Here is a 20,012-nt window from a genome sequence, read left to right as displayed (position 1 = left end):
GACATTGAATCAAGTGTACAAATAAGTAGGAATCGATGTTATGTAAGGAAGGTTGCATGTGATGTTGTATACTTTATAAACTGTCACAACTTTAATTTTGCGGTTGAGAATTTGCAGGCAAATAATGGTGGGCTAATTTTAACTAATAAAGGATGATAAACCTCATAGTGGTGAACAGGCTGAGTTCTGGAACAGGCCAGCTTTTACGATGTCATAATGGCTACATCATCCAGGGGTGGGCACGGTGGTTATCACAGGAGTGAGGATCTTTAGCATAGCATTGGTGCCCTTAAGGTGTACAAGCTCTACTACAACGGCAAAGCAGAGCATGTCGCCCCTTTATTGCTGTCTGGCCGGGTGCTGTAAGTCAGACAGTTGGGGATCTCACTGTATTTGTGAATCTCAATGGTGTAGCATTTTATCTGACTCCTTCTGTGATTGTTTTAGTTCTGTCGTTTAAATAAAGCTGTGGCTATTTTGACATCCAAAAATAAAGTGTTTTGTGCATTTATACAAGTGTAAGAAGGTGATTCAAGTAGTGGAGAGGAGAAGGTTGTGGGCAGAGCAGAAGTTGCGTATAAGGCGGTCCAGTAGATTAATGTACATCTTGTTTTGTAGTCCCTGTGTAACAAGCAAATATACTTTCCAATATTAATTCCGGATACTGAATATTATTCAGAGAGCATATATAAGAAAAGTAAGTGGATTTTTCCCCAGCTACAAAGGGAATTCGATATCTATGGTAATTCATCCGAGCTCTCTTTTCATTAAGCTTCTATCTTTAGCTGCTCACTCATGGGCTCATCCACTTGGCTATCAAGTCATGTACAGGACATGTATTCAGTTCCTCTGGCCAAGCAACAAGATCATTTCAGAAGACTTCAAATACCAGCCAAGAAGCAGTGGCAGATCTTCCAACTGCATTTCCCAGCATTTGTGGTATTATATCTCTTGGTTTTAAGTATTTAACCCTTTCCCTGCCAAGGACATATCTCATACGTCTTGTCAGGAAGACACTTCAGTAGCCAAGGATGTGTCTGATTGGTCATTGCTAATAACAGCTCTCACTCTGGCTAGGTCGAGCTGGATCTACTCTACGATCTAAGTCTTGTTTTAAAGATAAGGTTCTTGGCTTTAAGACATGGAACGGAGGGCAGCAGTGCTGGCAGCGTTCAGGGAGGGAAGGAGAAGCTGTGATCCTCCTCCTGTCCCAGTATGGCTTTAGATTAGTCCAGGGGTGGGGTAACATGTACTTTTGTTCATGCTACCACATTCCCTTAAAAATCAGAGAGCACACTTGCACTTTGACTGTCACATATGGAGGAGGTCTTTTTTTTTTGTCCAGAAAAGGAAAAAAAAGTAGCTCATCTAATCACACCCTCTGCACCAAAATAGGCCATTTATTAACTCCACGACCCAGACCTTTACCAGCGACCATATTGCGGCGTCGGATGATTAACACCAAGCACTTGCAACACACACAAACATCAATAAAATTTATACATTTTACATTGTCCAAACCCGACTTAGAGTGGAAAATTCACTGACCACTTCACTAGTAATTACACGCTACAATCATAGCGATAACGATTTTCACAAGAGCGGAATGCCTAATACTTTTTTGATGTATAGAAACGATTTCCAGCAGTAAAAAAAAACATTTTTATCTACTGACAGTTGCCCTTACGATCACTTTCAACAAGTTCCACGAAAAAAATAAGCATTAGTTAACGCATTAGGGAATTGCGATTATTGATTAAGGTTAGGCTGTGTTCGCACGTTGAGCTTAAATTTAGTGCTTTGCTGCTATTTTCGCAGAATTGTGGCAAAATGGAGTAGTATTGCCACAATTTTTTTTTTTTTTAAATAAAAGCCCTAGAGTTTGTATAGGGGAATGGAAAATGATATACCTATATAATCCCCAATTTAATTTGGATGCAAAAATTTGTTGGTGCCTTCCTGTGGTTTCTTGGCGTTGCTTAACACATGCACCTGTAAACATAGAGATGTGTGGTATGTATGAACTCCTCACATCTTAAAGTTCTTTGCAGAGTACACGTTTGCATAAGGGGTCTGCTTGAGCACACATTTTAGCCACAAAGATGAATTCTCATATAACTTTTGCTTATAAAAGTACAGCGGGGCTGGTCACTTGACGAAGAGTCGTGTCTTCATGAAGAAAGACTCTGCCACTAGACTTTCGGTCCCTCACGAGCTCTATAAAATTTCATTAAAATCTCATAATCAGCAGGACAGGGGACCGGAATGTACACTACCGTTCAAAATTTTTAGAACACCTATATTTTTACAGTTATTTTTTACATTAACACAGTTCTAGTACAGCAAACAACATGAAATGGTTCAAAGGTTCAAAAGTAAGTTAAAAACATAAAACTAATGTGAATTTTAACCTCAAACGCAACAATAGTCTGTATTTCAGATTTTAATCAAAGGGCTTTTTTCAGAGAAGACATCAAGGACAGTTGCTCTGCAGCACAGAAAGCAAATTATGGTTTGAAATTGGATGCAAACTATTTCTACAGGTGTCTCAACTTTTGGAGATTACTTTCAAAACCTCTGATTCTATATAACCAGTGTTGGAACAAACTGCATTACAACACCCTGTAGGGCAGGATGTGGATAGTTTTACTCTTCAGGACAAAGCACATTGATATCATAATGGCAAGAAAAAATTAACAAAATAAGTCACACAGACAATTATAACCTTTAGAAGTGTACGTCTGTCCTACAGAGAAATTGTCAAGAAAGCCAAGTTGGCAGTTAGTACAGTTTCCTATACCATCAAAAGGCACTTGGAAACTGGTCAAAACTCTGACAAGACTGTCTAGCAGACTAAAGGCCACTACAAAATCAGATGACAAGTTTTTGAGAGTCAACAGCTTGCGTGATCGGCGCCTCAAGCACAAAATCTTCAAACCCATCTTAATGCAGCAAACAAGTAAACAAGTTTCCATTGCAACTGTGAAGAGAAGACTTATATCTGCAGGTTTGACAGGTCAAGTATAAGTAAGAAAGCCACTGCTAAGATTGCAAAATAAAAATAAATGACTTGTCTGGGCCAATCAGCACCTCCAGTGGGATACTGAAGAGTGGAAGAAGGTGTTATGGACTGATGACTAGAATTTGACATCTTTGGTACATCACGCAGGGTTTTTGTACGTCGTCCAGTACGTGAAAGGATGCTTCCTCAGTGTGTGACACCAACTGTCAAATATGGAGGAGGAAACCTGATGGTCTTGGGCTCTTTTGCTGGATACAGAGTTCACAACTTGCACACTGGACAAAAAAGGGCTACCACAATATTTTGATGCGCCATGCAATACCCTCTGGTGTACGCCTACTTGGTCAGGGGTTCATATTCCAGCAAGACATTGATCCAAAACATACTTCTAGGTTATGTCAGAACTACCTAATAAGACAATAAGAAGCCGGTAGGCTTCAAAGAATGGAATGGCCTGCACAGTCTCCAGATTTAAGCCCCATTGAGCTTGTTTGGGATGAGCTGGACTGAAGGGTGAAAACAAAGCAACCTACAAGTGCCGCACATTTGGGAACTTCTGCAACAATGTTGAAAATAAATTTCTGAACAATATCTTAATGCAATTGTAGAAATAATGCCTTGATTGTGTAAAGCTATTATATCAGCTAGCGGTGGCTACTTTGAAGTGTCAAAAATCTAGATCTAATTTGTTGAAACAAAGTTAATCCATTACTTTTATTCATTTTAACGTGTTTATTTCTTCTATGCTTTCATTTCAAAGTACATTTGGAGACATTAAACTGTGTAAATATCAATAAAAATTGGAAAAATTTAGGTTTTCTAAAACTTTTGACCGGTAGTGTATATTAGCGAGTATATTTCTATGGGTGGTATTATACTGTGGGGGCAGCTATGGGGGCATTATACTGTGTGGGGCATTATACTGTGGGGGCAGCTATGGGGGCATTATACTGTGTGGGGTGCAGCTATGGGGATCATTATACTGTATGGGGGCATCTGTGTGGGCATTATACTGTATGGGGGCATCTGTGTGGGCATTATACTGTAAGGGGCATCTTTGTGGGCATTATACTATATGGAGCATCTGTGGGCATTATACTGTATGGAGGCATCTATGGGTCAGTATACTGTATGGGGGCATTATACTGTATGATGGCAGATATGGGGGCATTATACTGTCTGGGGGGCACTATGGGAGCATGATACTGTGTGGGCTGAACCAGGTGTGTATGGGCAGGGATTGGGTGGGGTTAGAGGCGTGGCTTAAAAGAAAAAAAATTGCCGCTGCGCTCTGCATCGATTGTCCCTCTTTGTGATACTTGAAAGTATAGCACTGTCTACAGGGAGGGCTGTATAGCACTGTATGGGGAGGCTGTATAGCCCTGTCTACAGGGGGCGCTGTATAGCACTTTACAGGGGGTCTGTATAGTATTGTCTACACGGCGGTCTGTATAGCACTGTCTACAGGAGGGGAATGTATGGCACTATTTAGAGGAGGACATTATCTACAAGGGCGGGCTGTGTGTGGCACCCAGGGGAGGGGGGCCCACTCAAAAGTTTGCCAAGGGCTTAGTGTTTCCTAGTTACGCCCCTAGTACTTACCGTAGTAATTCTTTGCCGTTCCCGCACCGCAGGTCTCCGCCTGTCCCCAGCCATCTCTGTTTACCTTGCTTACACAGTGATGTGTTCATGTCAGGTGTTTGTGGCAGTCAGTCACCGCCGTACTAAGTAAGGGTACTGGCGATGTGGGAACGGCACAGTATTTACAGTAAATACAATTACGTTTATTTTTAAAGTTCTAGCCCTGTTAAACCTAATTTGAATGGAATCTTTCACCGGGTTTATGCTGCCCTATCCTAGGGCAACATAAACTAGTGCCGGAAACCCTGATTCCATTGATGTGTCACTTGTTAGTATTGTGTAGTTTTCATAAAATCACAGCTTATCAGGATCAGCGCGAGACGAACCATGAGTCCTCCTAATGATGTGCACGCTCTAATTCTGGAGTCCCCCATATTCATTATATGCGGGATAATCCCACCCACCGCTGCTGATTGACAGCTATCTTCTCTGCATAATAATAAGGAGAAAGCTATCAATCGGCAGCAGGGGGAGCACGCTGCGCTCAGCTTGTGCTGCAACCGGTAAAAAGTAATTTTATGAAAACTACATCATATTGACAAGTGACATAAGCCTGATATCAGGCTGTCTGTCAATAATTTATGTTGCCCTGAGATAGGGCAGCATAAATCTGGCGACAGATTCCCTTTAATCATAAAGAATAACATTAACCATCTCTCACCTACCCCATCTCATATCAGTGTGTGAACATATATATATATATATATATATATATATATATATATATATACACATACATATGTTAGTGATGGATATCATTTACCGCTTGACCAGTCCACAATATTTTGCTATTGAGAGCAGAATGAATTGACTCCTCTTTCCGGTTTTCTCTTCTTCAATGCAAGCGCAGCACACAGCAAACATATTTTAAAAGTCTGGCGGGCACTAAAGACTCCCATCTAGCTTTTTAATAAACTTGTATTACGTAGTGACGCAACGTTGGCATCACATTACATCGCTAGGTCATCATGGAGATGGAGGCGGAGGCTGGGTGGGCCTGGGTGCAGGGGCATAGCTAATGGCTCATGGGCCCGGGTGCAAAAGTTCTTCTTAAGCCCCCCCCCCAGCTTCTTCCCATGGTAGACGGCCCACAGCTTTCAGCTGCATCGCTGGGTGTCCTAAGTGACCCAACAATGCAGCACTAGCAGCCAGGGGCACCGCTGTGGTCTTAAAATGTCAGGGGAGACAGCATATCTATAGCACTAAGAACCTATAGCTATGGATAGGATTAGATACAGTGGCTCAGCAGACTGTATCACATATGATAGGCTTAGATATAGGGCCCAGCTCACTGACATTGCGGCTCCAGCGCTGGACCCACGAAAGGTAAGAATAATAATTGCTTTGCTTTTTTGTGTGTTTGAGCTTTTTTACAGGTTCGCCTGTTGGACTACTTCGGATTCGAGGATTACTTCGATAATGGCTATTTTTATTTTCTATAAAATAATTTGTATGGGTTTTTTATTTCAATAAAATATTTTTTCTATGTCCTTGTATGTTTTTAAACTTGGTTACTTCCGCCTTAGTAATAGCCGTTGGCTGATTGACAGCGTCCATTACTATGGCAGGGCTGAATGTTAGCCGGTGAAAAGGCTGTCACGAACACCCATTATTACCACGGTTCCCACCAACACCAGGGGTACCAAGAGGAGACAAGTGCGATTCATTAGACTGGCAAAGGCCAGAAACCTTGCCCTTTCCCACCCCGGTAATGCTAGCCTGTTGCTGCTATGTTCTATCTGGCTGGTTATGAAAAATGGGGGGGGCCAACATAGTTTTTTCAAATTATTATTTATTTTTTTTTAAATGATGTGGGGTACCCCCCATTTTTCATAACGGGCCAGATACAACATAGCAGCAGCAGGGTAACATTACCGGTGTGGGAAAGGCAAATTATTTTGAACTTTCCCAGCCTTGTAATACCAGCCTGTGGCCGCCACAGTGGCAGACCATCACTTCCGATGGATCGCACCCGGTACCCCTGGTGGAGGTGAGTATCAGGTAAGAAATGGGGGTTAGTGTTAGCCTCTGCACTGGCTAACATTATGCCCCACCTTAGTAATGGATTCTGTCAATCAGCCAGCAGCCATTACTAAGGCAGTAGTAATAAAGTTTAAAAAAAATGCAAAGACATAGAAAAAATATTTTATTGAAATAATAAAAAAAACACACACCTCTCTTTAAACCTTTCATTGAAAATAAAAAAAGCCATCATCTAAGTAGTCCTCGAATCCGGCGTAGTCCAACAACCGAACCTGTAAAAAATGAAGCACAAAAAAAACAAACAGCACGGCAGGATCACGGCAGGATCACCCATGGGCCGTGTATCTTAGCCTACCATGTGATAAGCTTAGATACAGGGTCATGTGTGAACCTGTCTCCTGGGCCCTGTATCTAACCCTACCACGTGGTAGGCTTAGATACAGGGCCCCAGCAGATAGTAACATTATACTTACCCTCCTCTTCGGGTCTGTGCACAGCAAAGGTCCTGATGCCATCCAGCGTCGCAACGTGCACGGCGCACAGCGTCATGACGTCAAAGACATCGGGACCTTTGCTGATCTGGGAACAAGGAGGGTAAGTATACTGTTACTATAGTAACAGGGGCCCATGTATTTTATTAGATAGGCCTCAGTTACTATAGCAACTTCCAACAGGCGGGGAGCCACATGCAATTTCCACCATTGCGACCCCCTATAGCTATGCCTCCAGCGGTCACGGCGGGCCCCTGTTTAGCCCAGGCCTTTGACGGGAGTACCATCTGTACTGCCCTGATGGCAGCCCTGGCCATCAGCATTGAATGCTTTAGTTCTAATGGCTGCGTGCAGCAGAAGATACACACACACACACACACACACACGTATACTTATGTCTGTGTAAATCAAGTTTTGTAATGTAGATGGCTGTGTGCAGCAATATACAGGCATATCAACAAAAAATACACACGCATATGCACACGCACACACACATATATATGTATGAATGTACATCAGCAGTAACGGGTACGTGTTTAAGTAAATACTTGTATTCCCCTTGAAAGAACAATTCTTAGACATCATTACTTAGAACTCTACAATGTGCCATTCTAATGTTATTACTCCTGGAAATATATGAATACATTGATAACTGGATGTTACCATTTTTTCTTGTCAATGGGACAGGTCCCTACATACTCTGATACTGTCCAATCAGTGCTAACAGGATGGACATACCTTATTGACAAGGGAATGGTAACACCCAGTTGTTGATTTTTTTCATACATTTCCAGGAAGAGTAACAGAGGAAAATTTCCACACAGAACTCTAAAGACAGATGCTCTTAGACTTTACTAAAACAGGCAGGAGAACGGACAGGTCCTCTTTACGTTTATTTTTCTTTAAATGTACATCTGTCCTTTCATTAAATAAAGCATATACATAATTCACTTTTTCATTCTCAGGATAGGCCATCTATAGCTGATGGGTCGGGGTCCGACTCCCGGGACCCATGCCAATCAGCTGTTTTGAAGGGGGTGCAGCACTCGTATGAACGTTGCTTTCCCTTCATTTCTACTTGCTCACTGTGAATCGTCGACATGGATGTAGCTGCGATTCACAGTATGGCAGCCTTCTCCCATTGAAGTGAAAGGGAGAAGGCTGCAATACCTGTGAATCGCTGCTACATCGGTGTCGATGAAGGGGAAGCATCGCTCGCACCCGCTTCAAAACAGCTGATCGGCTGGGGTTCCTGGAGTCGGCCCCCAAACCATCAGCTATTGCTGGCCTATCCTGAGTATAGGCCATCAATTTTTGGGGACTAGACAACCCCTTTAAAAGACAGAGCACAGGACTTCTAAGGATATCTCATAACCACAGAAAATATTTAAACATGCTTGAGGGTCTCATGTTTTAAGAGAAGCAGCTAAGCTCCTCTGTCTGTGTTTGGAAAAAGAAGATGTCATTTGAAACAGGAGACTGGTTTGCTAGCCATTTTCCATAAACTCTGCCTGGGTATTTGTTATACTCACTTTCATAGGGCAACGGGTGATAAAAGTCATTTTAGTTAAAGCAGATCTGAATTGTTTGCATTAATTTCCACCAGATTAGTCCTACCACGTATAAACTGTTTACATTAACTCCATGGAGGTGACGTGCCCTGTAAGGCTGGGCCGTGAGGTGTAGAGGCAGCGATCTATATAAACGGGACTTCACTATGTTATGCTACACTTTACTGGACTTCGTGTATGAAGATTATTTAAATTGTGTTAACCCGTTACATATATGACCAATTTATAAATTATTAAATATTTTTATTACATTAGGCTTTTTGGTGTTTTAATACAACATTCATCATAAAGTTATATTCTGGCTTGTGACTGGCTCATAGTTCCGATTTCAGTACAAAGCAATATGAACGACTTATCCCAATGCAAAAAATATACCCAGGATTACAAAACGATGCAAAAAAATATATAGAACAAAGCCATGGCATGTTTATTATAACGATTTGTATTTTTTTTTGCGATAACTGCATTATCTATTTTTTTTTAAAGAGGTGAGGTTTATGTATCTTAACCCCTCTCTCCCCCTTCCCCACCTAATCTATAAAAATAAAAACATTCCTTTGACATACTAAATGACATTAATCACAGTCAGGGCCGCCATCAGGTATTTCAGGGCCCCATACAGCTAAATTTTCTGGGCCCCCGTACCGTGGCGCCGCCTGTTAACGGTACTCCGTCCAGCACTATATCATGCTACCCAGGACCGCCATCAGGGGGGTATTAGGGGTACTGATGTGAGGGGCCCGTCCAAACCTAGTTGAAAGGGGGGCCCGGCAACTGCCGCGACTTTCCTTTGGTAGAAAAAAAACAGGCCCCTGCAATGGGGCCCGTTTTTTTCACCAAAAGAATGTCGTGAGCTGCGGGCCCCCCCTCTCGTCATGGGGGCCGTCAAATACCGCCCGCGCGACCGATCGCGCGCACCCGCAAACTCTCGCGCGCACCCGCAAACCCCCGCGCGTGCGCACTTGCGCGACCGCCCGCGCACCCGGGACCGCCTGGAAGCGTGCACCGAATTTTGAGGCAGATTTTGACCTGCCCACACTATCTTGCCACGTTTTTTGCCCACGTTCGTCTGAATAAGCCCTAACAATAAGGCCCAGTTCACTGAGTTTTTGGGCCTTGATATCGACTCGGACACTGCGTCAGAATCAGCACCAAACAACTTCCAAAACCGCCTCCCATTGATTTAATCTGAAATCAATGGGAGCCAGTCGCGGAAAAAAGAAAAAGCAGCACGTCCTTTCTTGCCGCAGTTCCGCCTCTGACCTCCCATCGAAATCAATGGGAGGCAGAAAATGCATTTTTTGCTGCGTTTTTTGTCTGCTGTCCTCAATCGCCGCGGGCATAAAACGCAGGAAAAAAAAACGCAGCAAGATAGTGTGGGCAGGTCAAAATCTGCCTCAAAATTCTTTAAGGAATTTTGAGGCAGATTTTTTTCTACCTGCAAAATACACTGTGTGAACAGGGCCATACTTAAACAGCACTTTGAGACACTTTACTCACTGTGTCAGAAGAGCTGCTGGCTCCCACTCCAGTCCTCGTCAGGCGATGTCTTCCAGGCGATGCCTTCGGTCCAGACGTCCAGTCCTTCATCTCCAGCCAGGCTCCAGGTAAGTTTGTCCGCTGCTGCGCGCGCTTTGTTCGCTGGTGCGCGCGTGGGTGATCGCGGCTGCGCGCGTGCTGTCACGGCTGCGATTGCGCGTGCTGTTGCGTCTGCGAGCTCCCGGGCTGTCGCTGGTGCGCGGGAGTTTGCGGGTGCGCGCGATCGGTCGGCGGTGTTTGACGAGCCCCATGAGAGGGGGGGCCCGCAGCTCACGACATTCTTTTGGTGAAAAAAACGGGCCCCTTTGCAGGGACCTGTTTTTTTCTACCAAAGGCAAGTCGCGGCAGTTGCCGGGCCCCCCCTTTCAATTAGGTTTGGCCGGGCCCCTCACATCAGTACCCCTAATACCCCCCTGATGGCGGCCCTGATCACAGTCACGTCTTCTAAGGCTAGGTCCACATCATATTTGGGCATTAGGGTCCCGCAGAACATATGCCCTAGATGTGTGAAACGGAAAAAACCTTAAACCGCATGTAAAGTGCTGCTGACAACCCTTTTTGTTCACACTGGGCGGTGTATACAATAAAAGTAAAAGTAAAACTCAGCACTTCTTCTATACGTGATTATTTTGATTTATTTTACAATCCATTTTAAAGATAACTCCATAGACACCAAATAATATAGATGTATTCGGTATCCCTGCAACCTGTACAGCAAATTTATAACATCATTAAAGATAAAAACCTATATAAATGGATGTCTACTGTATGCTCAAGAAAATGGCCACGAAAAAAAAAAAAAATGACATGGTATCAATAAATGCCTCTTTGACACAATTTTGTTTTGGCATCTATATTCACATGGTGGTAGGCATTGCTTATTCATTGACTAATATCTAAATCATCCACTCAATAAAAGGCCAGTCATTAGGATCGTAAAGAAAAACACAATCCTAGGAATCCCTAAACTTGTATTTTTATTGAGATATTTTGTTGTGCTGGTTATCGTGAGGGACTACTTTATGTGTATTTGTATTCTGCTCAGGGCCTCGAAATCCATAATTGTTTAACTGTGCTACTTCAAGTGATTATATTTAAATTCCCATCCTCATTCGCTTTAATAAAATGTAATTTTGTCTTCACATAATTCAGTAAATAGCACAATCCTGCTGTTCACAATCTGACATTAGTAAAGGGCCTAGTGGCGTGAGGAGGCACAACCTATTGGGGTCGAGATTGCTAATGGGGAAAATCTACCAAGGGCCCAGTGAAGGTTGCACAGTCTAACGGGCCAAAGTCCCTATGATGAGAAAAAAAACACCTTTAAAGACCTTGGCCCCTGTAAGATTGTGCCCCCTTCTTCAATTGGACCCTTGGCCTCAGTGATCCCAATCTCTCCAAATAGACATAAAAAAAATGGCACACTAGACTGAGGCTGCTTACCAGGTCATCATCTTCAGAGGGATGAAAATCCTCTCTCCCCTAAGCACGGCTCTGGCGGTGGGCTGTAGTGCCGCCCGCTTTGCACTTTGACTCAGTCCCTTCACTTTAGTGGTGTCAGGGTTCATCTGTAGTGTAGGGCCTGCGCGGTACAGCTTGTATTAAAAACATAAGGGCCTCAGTTTCCAAGAGTAACTGATGGATGAGGCCAGCGGGCCCTATTTTACATTTCTGACAGCAGTACTCCCCTGATGGAGGCCCTGTAGATGGGTCACACTTTCATAATAAACAGTACATTGTTCTGCAGTTGATTATTTTATATTTCACGTTTGACTTGCCCCTATAGAAGGACTTCTACATTGTAGTGGACAAGGCAGCTAGTGGTTTATAATTTTATCTGTACATGTAAAGACTGACACCAGCAAGTTTTCGTTTCTGCTAAACAATATAAAATGACATTTCTCATGATTATCCACTTATGAGAAAACATGACTATAAGAGATTGCTTAGCACAATGCATATGGCCTCCATTGGTAATGTAATTGGGGATTATATTGTACTTTTGTCATGAACATTTTATCCATCATGAAATGTCGTATCTGTCAAATCAAGATATTGCTGTATGAAGACTATAATTGTGTTTGCAGAACTATATTTGGAATGCTAGAAAAAAGAAAAGATTGTGTTTAAGATTTGAGGTTTGTGCTATGTGTATATACGTATGTGGTATGTACAAACCCAGTATTATCCATCAGACATGAAGGGCTATATACAGTGAAATTCCTCTTTAAGATGTTCTTAGTAAGATGCTTTAGCATGTCTTGTAGAGGCTGCTGAACGGCGTAGAGAACTCACTTTTCGGGCACATTTCAATAGCAAGCGCCATATGCTATTTTCGGCACGTCCCATCCTTAATGGCAGATACAAGAGGAGTTGCAGCAGCCACAAATCAGGCCAGAAGGCACAGTAATTGGCATACACCACATTCTATTGAGCCAATAACACAATAGCACTCACTGAAGCATCTTACTATGACGATCTTATCGAAGTTTATCATTAGGGTATAATTTCACGTCAGATTTGTTGTAGACTTTTCTGCGCCTGTCCCATTCATGCATACTCTGCAGGAACAAACCATTCAGATTTATGAAATGGATTTTTCCAATTTCAGAAACTGTGCAATGAATCTGCCACGTGTGAATATACCCTTGTGGCTTCCTTCACATACACTTTATGTTTCCTGGTTTTTTTGGGGGGGTAGGGACTCAAGTAAAAAGGTATGTGTCTTTTTCATCATGTTCTTTGTGGCATTTTTTGCAAATAGTGTGTTTAAGGGCATGACCAGACGTGGCGTATTTCTTCCGCCATTGTCCGCATCAATGCCGCACATAATCTGTGTTGCAGATTCTGTTGCGGCTCTGCCTAAAATGGGCATTAAATTGATGCAGACTAGCCGTTGCGTATTGAGGTGAAAGTACTTCCCTTCTCTCTATCAGTGCAGGATAGAGAGAAGGGACAGCACTTTCCCTAGTGAAAGTAAAAGAAATTCATATTTACCCGGCCGTTGTCTTGGTGACGCGTCCCTCTTTCAACATCCAGCCCGAGCTCCCTGGATGACGCGGCAGTCCATGTGACCGCTGCAGCCTGTGATTGGCTGCAGCCATCACTTGGCCTGAAACGTCATCCCGAGAGGCCGGACTGGAGGAAAAAGCAGGGAGTTCTCGGTAAGTAGGAACTTCTTGTTTTTTTACAGGTTGATGTATATTGTGATCGGAAGTCACTGTCCAGGGTGCTGAAACAGTTACTGTCGATCGTTTAACTCTTTCAGCACCCTGGACAGTGACTATTTACTGACGTCGCCTAGCAACGCTCCCGTAATTACGGGTGCACACACGTAGTCATCTGTAATTACGGGAGCCCCATTGACTTCTATGGGCCTGCCCGTGCCATAATAACGGCCCGTGATTACGGGCGTTTTTACGTTAGTGTGCATGGGGCCTCAGTCTGGTTGTAGACCTAGAAATACATAGGTCCAGCCAGAATGAAGAAATGTCATGTTCGTAAAACAAATACGCTCTGCAGCACACCTAACATCTGCGGACTTCATTGCGGAATTTTGACTCTCCATTGAAGTCAATAGAGTAATTACGCAATGAGTCCGCAACAAGTCCGCTACACGTCCGCAACAACCAGTGTATGCTGCGGACACCAAATTCCATACCGCAGCCTATGGTCCGCAGCGGAGTTTTCCGCAACGTGTAAACGAACTTCACTAAAAAGCTGTGGAAAGCAATGGAGAAACGTGTACGCTGCGGATTTCCACAGCGAACTGTCCACAGCGGAATTCCAGAGCAATTCCGCCACGTCTGGTCATGCCCTTAGGGCACGTTCAGATGTGGCGGAATTGCTGCGGAATTCCGCTGCGGACAGTCCGCACTGGAACTCTGCAGCACACAGTCTGTCCATTGGTTTCCACACCTTTTTAGTTATCTTCATGCAGACGTTGCGGACAACTCCGCTGCGGACCATAGGCTGCGGTGCGGAATTTGGTGTCCACACCATCCACTGGCTGTTGCGGACTTGATGCGGACTTGTAGCGTAATTTCTCTATTGACTTCAATGGAGTTGCAAAATTACGCAATGATATCCGCAGATGTTATGTGTGTTGCGTTGCGGATTGCTTTCACGAACAGGATATTTCATCATTCAGCCTGGACCTATGTGTTTCGAGGTCTATAGCCAGACTGAGATGGAATGTTTTAAAAGAGAGCAGGATGTACTCTTCACATTTTAGGCAAAGGCGCCACGGAATCTGCTTATTATGTGTGGCCTTGATGAGTACAGTCTCTGCAGAAATCTGCCACGTCTGAACATGCCCTTACTACCTGCGTTTTTTTTATGTGGCATTCTTCATATAGCAAATTCAATAATAATGATTTATTGGGAAAAAACGCCACAAAAAACGCCATAATAAAAAGCAACACACATTGACACATTAGTTTTTGGTTTTTTTAAGAAAAAAAATCTATGGAGGATTATGGGGAAAAAAACACCACTAAGGTCCCATGCACACGACTGTAAAAATTGTCCGTAATTATGTAGCGCAATTACGGTCTGCAATTACAGACCCATTCACTTCTATTGTCCACGAACACCTTCCCGTTTGTTTACTGGAAGGTTTCCGGGCCGTAGAAGTGTTCCTGCAAAAGATAGGACATGCCCTATCTTTTGCTTTTTCCGGGCCGTGCTCCCATCCTTTGTATAGGAGCACGATCCACAAATGTAGACGGCTTTCCGCGGCTGTCGGCGGCCGGCCGTGCCTGCAGTCGCGGGCCGTGATTACGGGCACATCCGTGTGCATGGGGTCTAACTGCTAGAGAAAAAACAAACAAATGTAACTAGTGTAGACTGTAGGAGAAATTGTACTGCATTTACATGTATACATTTCCCTGGACGTAGCCATGGTAACCAGTATGAAAGCATTCATTGTTTACATTGCTGTTCGAATGTAGGAAACTGAACAAGAAGCACAATAGAAATAATGTTTATATAACAAAGCAACAAAGTGATAAAGTGGCTAGAGATAAATGGATTTGCCAAAGCGTGAATTTCCTATAACGGAGCTGTACTTCACACATATAAGGCAAAGTAGTCTGAAATACAGATCCATAAAAGAAATTAATTTATCAGGAAACAGCCAGAAAAGAAAATTTCACAGATTCACTAATCTGTAATGATAACTAATCAATTTAAACGCCTTAGGGTATGTTCCCACAGGCCGGATACGCTTCAGATTTCCTGCAATAGAAAATCTGCAATGAATCTCATAAAAATGCAGGTAAATCAGTCCCAAAAAAGTGCTGTGCTCATTTACCTGCAGATTTAGGCCATGTTCAGAAGTGGCAGAAGTTTTCCGCTGCAAATGTTGGTGCAGATTCGGGGCAATTACGCAACGAATCTGCACCAACATTTGCATATTTGACAGGTAATTTAGACGTTGCAGATATCAAAGCGGACTTGCCACCGATTTCAGCTTTTGCATTATAAAGGGCATGACCAGACGTGGCGGAATTGCTCTGGAATTCCGCTACGGACAGTCCGCAGCGGAAATTCGCAGCGTACACGTTTCTCCATTGCCTTCCACAGCTTTTTAGTTGGGTTAGTTTACACGTTGCGGACAATTCCGCTGCGGAGCATAGGCTGCGGTGCGGAATTTGGTGTCCGCAGCATACACTGACTGTTGTGGACGTGTAGTGGACTTTTTGTGGACTCATTGCGGAATTTCTCCATTGACTTCAATGGAGAGTCAAAATTCTACAATGAACTCCGCAGATGTTATGTGTGCTGCGAAGCGTATATGTTTTACGAACATGACATTTCTTCATTCTGGCTGGACATATGTATTTCTAGGTCTACAGCCAGACTGAGGAAGTCAATGGGGCTCCCGTAATTACGGGTGACTACAAGTGTGCACCCGTAATTACAGGAGCGTTGTTAGGCGACGTCAGTAAATAGTCACTGTCCAGGGTGCTAAAACAGTTAAACGATCGGCAGTAACTGTTTCAGCACCCTGGACAGTGACTTCCGATCACAATATAGATCAACCTGTAAAAAAAATAGAAGTTCATACTTACCGAGAACTCCCTGCTTCTTCCTCCAGTCATGGACTGCCGCGTCATCCAGGGAGGTCGGGCTGGATGTCAAGAGAGGGACGCGTCACCAAGGCAACGGCCGGGTAAGTATGAATTTCTGTTACTTTTACTAGGGAAAGGGCTGTCCATTCTCTCTATCCTGCACTGATAGAGAGAAGGGAAGCCCTCTTCCCCTCAATACACAACGGCTAGTCCGCATCAATTTAATGCCCATTTTAGGCAAAGCCGCAACAGAATGTGCAACGCAGATTCTGTGCGGCATTGATGCGGACAGTGTATGCAGAACTACGCCATGTCTGGGCATACCCAAAGGCTGAAATCCGCAGTGAAATTCCGCTTCTTCTCCGCAACCTAATGACCATGCTGCGGAGGGAAAATTCTGCACCGCAGCCTAAATTCCGCACAGATATTTTCCGCAATGTCTAAACTAAGTTTCCTAATAATGTATATAAACAAATGTAAAAAATGGCTGCTGCAGAATTCCACTGTGGACTGTCCGCAGCGGATTTCAACAGCAATTCTGCCACGTCTGAATGTGCCCTTAGGCCTTATTCACACGAACGTGTATTACGTCCGTGCTACACGCGTGGAAATCACGCGTGTTGCACAGACTTATGTAAGTCCATGGGGCTTTTCTGACAGGTCGTGATTTTCACGCAGCGTATGCCCGCTGTGTAAAACTCACTACATGTCTTATACTTGGCTGTGTTTCGCGCAGGACGCACCCATTGAAGTCAATGGGTGCGCGCAAATTGCGCCTGGCACACGGAAGCCCTTCCGGGTGCCACGCGTGATTCTCGCAACAGTAGTAAAAACAATGAATGAAAACAGAAAAGCACCTCCTGCTTTTATGTTTGTAAACATAAAAACAGTGTCATAATGATTCCGGCTGTGTGAAAATCACGCAGCCACGCACCATATATAGATGCCACACTGAGCTTTTGTGCGTGCAAAATGCAGCGTTTTTTGCGCACGCAAAACGGACACGTTCGTGTGAATAAGGCCTTAGTGTGAAGCATTGACTGTCGCAAACTTTATGTGCACATTTTACTGTGTTTCCGTTGCGTAAGCACTATATAAAACTCAACTTGCGTATTTTAGTGCAGAATTTATGTTCCCCATTCAAGTATATGGCCCAAACATGCATCATCTCCTTTTAGAATACGCAGCATAAATTGACCTGCTTTCTGCATTTTTTTCTGCAGCGTGTGGCTGAGATTTTGCAGAAATTTCATTCATTTTTCTGCTACTGTAAATACTGTGGAATTTCCGCACAGAATTCCATTCCAGAAATTCTGCAGTGTTTTTCTCGGTTTGAACCCAGCCTTCATGATGTAATATAGTTACTTTCCTCATGTCTACCTTCTCTCAGATATCGTACAAGGTAAGTTGCCAACAAGGCCCTCAGTTCTCCAAGTCCCAATGCAATGCGGTTCAACTCTAGTATATATTTCAGGATGCTCTCTGTAGCATATTGCCTACATATGCAAAGGATACAGAAGGGCATTAATTCGTGATCTGATTTCTGTGGTAGTGTAGCAAAAAAAACTGTGTTGGAAATTTACAGTCGTGGAAATATTCAACTTTGCCAAAAAAATTCAGGCATCATTGAGGCCCTTTCGGTTTAAGAGTGGACAACCAAGCTCATGGACTCTCACCAATAACATTTATGGCATACCACTGTGACATGGATTTTCCCTTTAAGCAAAATGACCAGACTAAATGTGAAATATACAACCAAGTTATCTACATTTAAAAGAACACTCAAGGAAAAAACCGATACACTGTGTTATGCCTAGTGCAGGGCATGAGACTCAAATGACACTAAAGATAGAAATTATGTACGGCACAGTCCGGCCCTGCGTTAGCTAAACCACACTGTATGTTTTTCCTGGAATGTTCCTTTAACTTTTAGGGTTTCTTGGATATAAATTTAAAAAAAGCTTTCCCTTTAAATTCAGCAAATGCTGTTTTGCCATTTTGGATCTCTCACAAGAGACCAACTGAGTCACAATTATTGACTTGTTTGAGAATAATTGCCCAAATAGAAAATTTTTATTTTGCTTCTTTAAATAAAATGTACGAAGTTGTAGCCATCTGTAGCTTACCGTTGGGCATGTTGAATCATATTGCTGTGCCAGGCTTGGGGACGGTTATTTTTTTTCTCCATGAATGTTGTCTCTTTGTAAGACTAAAAAAATGTTTTTGTGACATATTAATGCTGACTGGATTTTGCTTATTTTACAGGCTCCCTGTACCCTCCAGCCAAACCATCCGTTACTATTTTTAAGATAACCTTTTGGTTGGGTTATTTTAACAGTTGCATCAACCCAGTTATCTACCCATGTTCCAGCCGTGAGTTTCGGAAGGCCTTCCAGAACATTCTGCATGGGCGCTGCTCTCATAGAAGACAGGCTTCAAGTAAGTACTCATCAGGGTACATCCTTAGCAGCCCAGTGCATCGGAGTCCAGAAGAGCAAAGAGATGTTGTGAGAATCCCAGTAGGTTCTGGAGAGACATTCTACAAGATCACAAAGTCTGATGGAGTTTGTGAATGGAAATACTTCTCTCCAATACCAAGTCCATCATCTCCATATGGGCCACCAAAGGACTTCTCAAACAGTTCAACTGCCAGGGTGAGCAGTAAGTCAATTTTACGGACCTGCTGTTGCATTGGCACAGAGAAAATACGCACGTGCCATAATATTCCTACAATTAAAATACATACAATCTCCACAGGTGAAAATGGAGAAGCTGTCTGAGTAAAAGAGGACAAAAATATTGTGGTAAACTCCAAAACTCAAAGACAAGTGCTGCATGTGGAATGGAAGGGACCATGCATTTCAGTTAAATTTGAATGTGCAAGTTCACTGGTTTCATTCCAGCCAGCACCATTTACATTCCTTTGTATCTGAGCCTCATTTTAACCCTTGATACTTTTTTACTCTCAACATTTTTAACCTCGACTCATGATGAACAATGCTGCTATAATTGCACCTTGGATGTGGCTGCATGGAATAAAAAAACATACCTAAAAAGTCTCCCTGGTGCTATGTGAATCCGAAATAAAGTCATCTGGAAATGGCGAATAAAACTGATTGCCTGGCGCTGTACTATTTTTGTCCAATTAGGGTTTGTGCAGAACTTACTTGTGCTGTGCACTTTGTACATGTGGAGGGCATCCAAATCTAGATTTAGATGGTTACGTTTTCATCTTTAGTACACTTGCAATAAACACATACACAAAAATTAGTGTCATCTGTTATTTTAGGCTAATTTGTGTATTCATAGTCTCACAAGGTTGTCATGAGTACGGAGTAGTTAGAAAGACCTTATTTAGAGACTTTAGATTTCCTATATGAAAGAACACAGTACAAATTCTTGCAAAATGTATAGTTTTTATGCTGGCAGAGAATTCGAGGGCAGACCACTTTTTAGTCTAATAACATAAAAAGATACATTGGGATATAATTCAAATTTAGACTATTAGCAGTAAGCTACAGGCACAATAATAAAGCCTAGTATTTAGGTTCTATTGGTTACAGTGCTTAGTAGCTTTTCTCTAGCCAATAATTAAAATATTACTTTTTGTTAGGAGACTGGACAAACTTTCCTTGCCTCAAGTATCTTATACTTGGAGCCACCAATTTCTAAGGCTGTAGAGTTGGTCCAG

The 20,012-nt window shown here is 43.0% G+C and overlaps 1 protein-coding gene across 1 annotated transcript in view; it reads left to right on the top strand.

Annotated features, from left to right (window-relative positions):
- Nucleotides 1–19,554, top strand: part of ADRA1A (adrenoceptor alpha 1A) — a 127,976-nt gene extending 108,422 nt beyond the window's left edge. The window contains exon 3 of the mRNA XM_075855321.1: nucleotides 18,587–19,554. Coding sequence (XP_075711436.1) covers nucleotides 18,587–19,101 — 515 coding nt within the window. The 3' untranslated portion in view covers nucleotides 19,102–19,554. The remainder of the gene's footprint in view (nucleotides 1–18,586) is intronic.
- The last annotated feature ends 458 nt before the right edge of the window (nucleotides 19,555–20,012 follow it).

Source organism: Rhinoderma darwinii, chromosome 3 (assembly GCF_050947455.1).
Source record: "Rhinoderma darwinii isolate aRhiDar2 chromosome 3, aRhiDar2.hap1, whole genome shotgun sequence".
Classification (NCBI taxonomy): domain Eukaryota; kingdom Metazoa; phylum Chordata; class Amphibia; order Anura; family Rhinodermatidae; genus Rhinoderma; species Rhinoderma darwinii.
The sequence above is the reverse complement of the archived record's forward strand: the minus strand, read 5'-3'. Positions and strand labels throughout refer to the sequence as shown.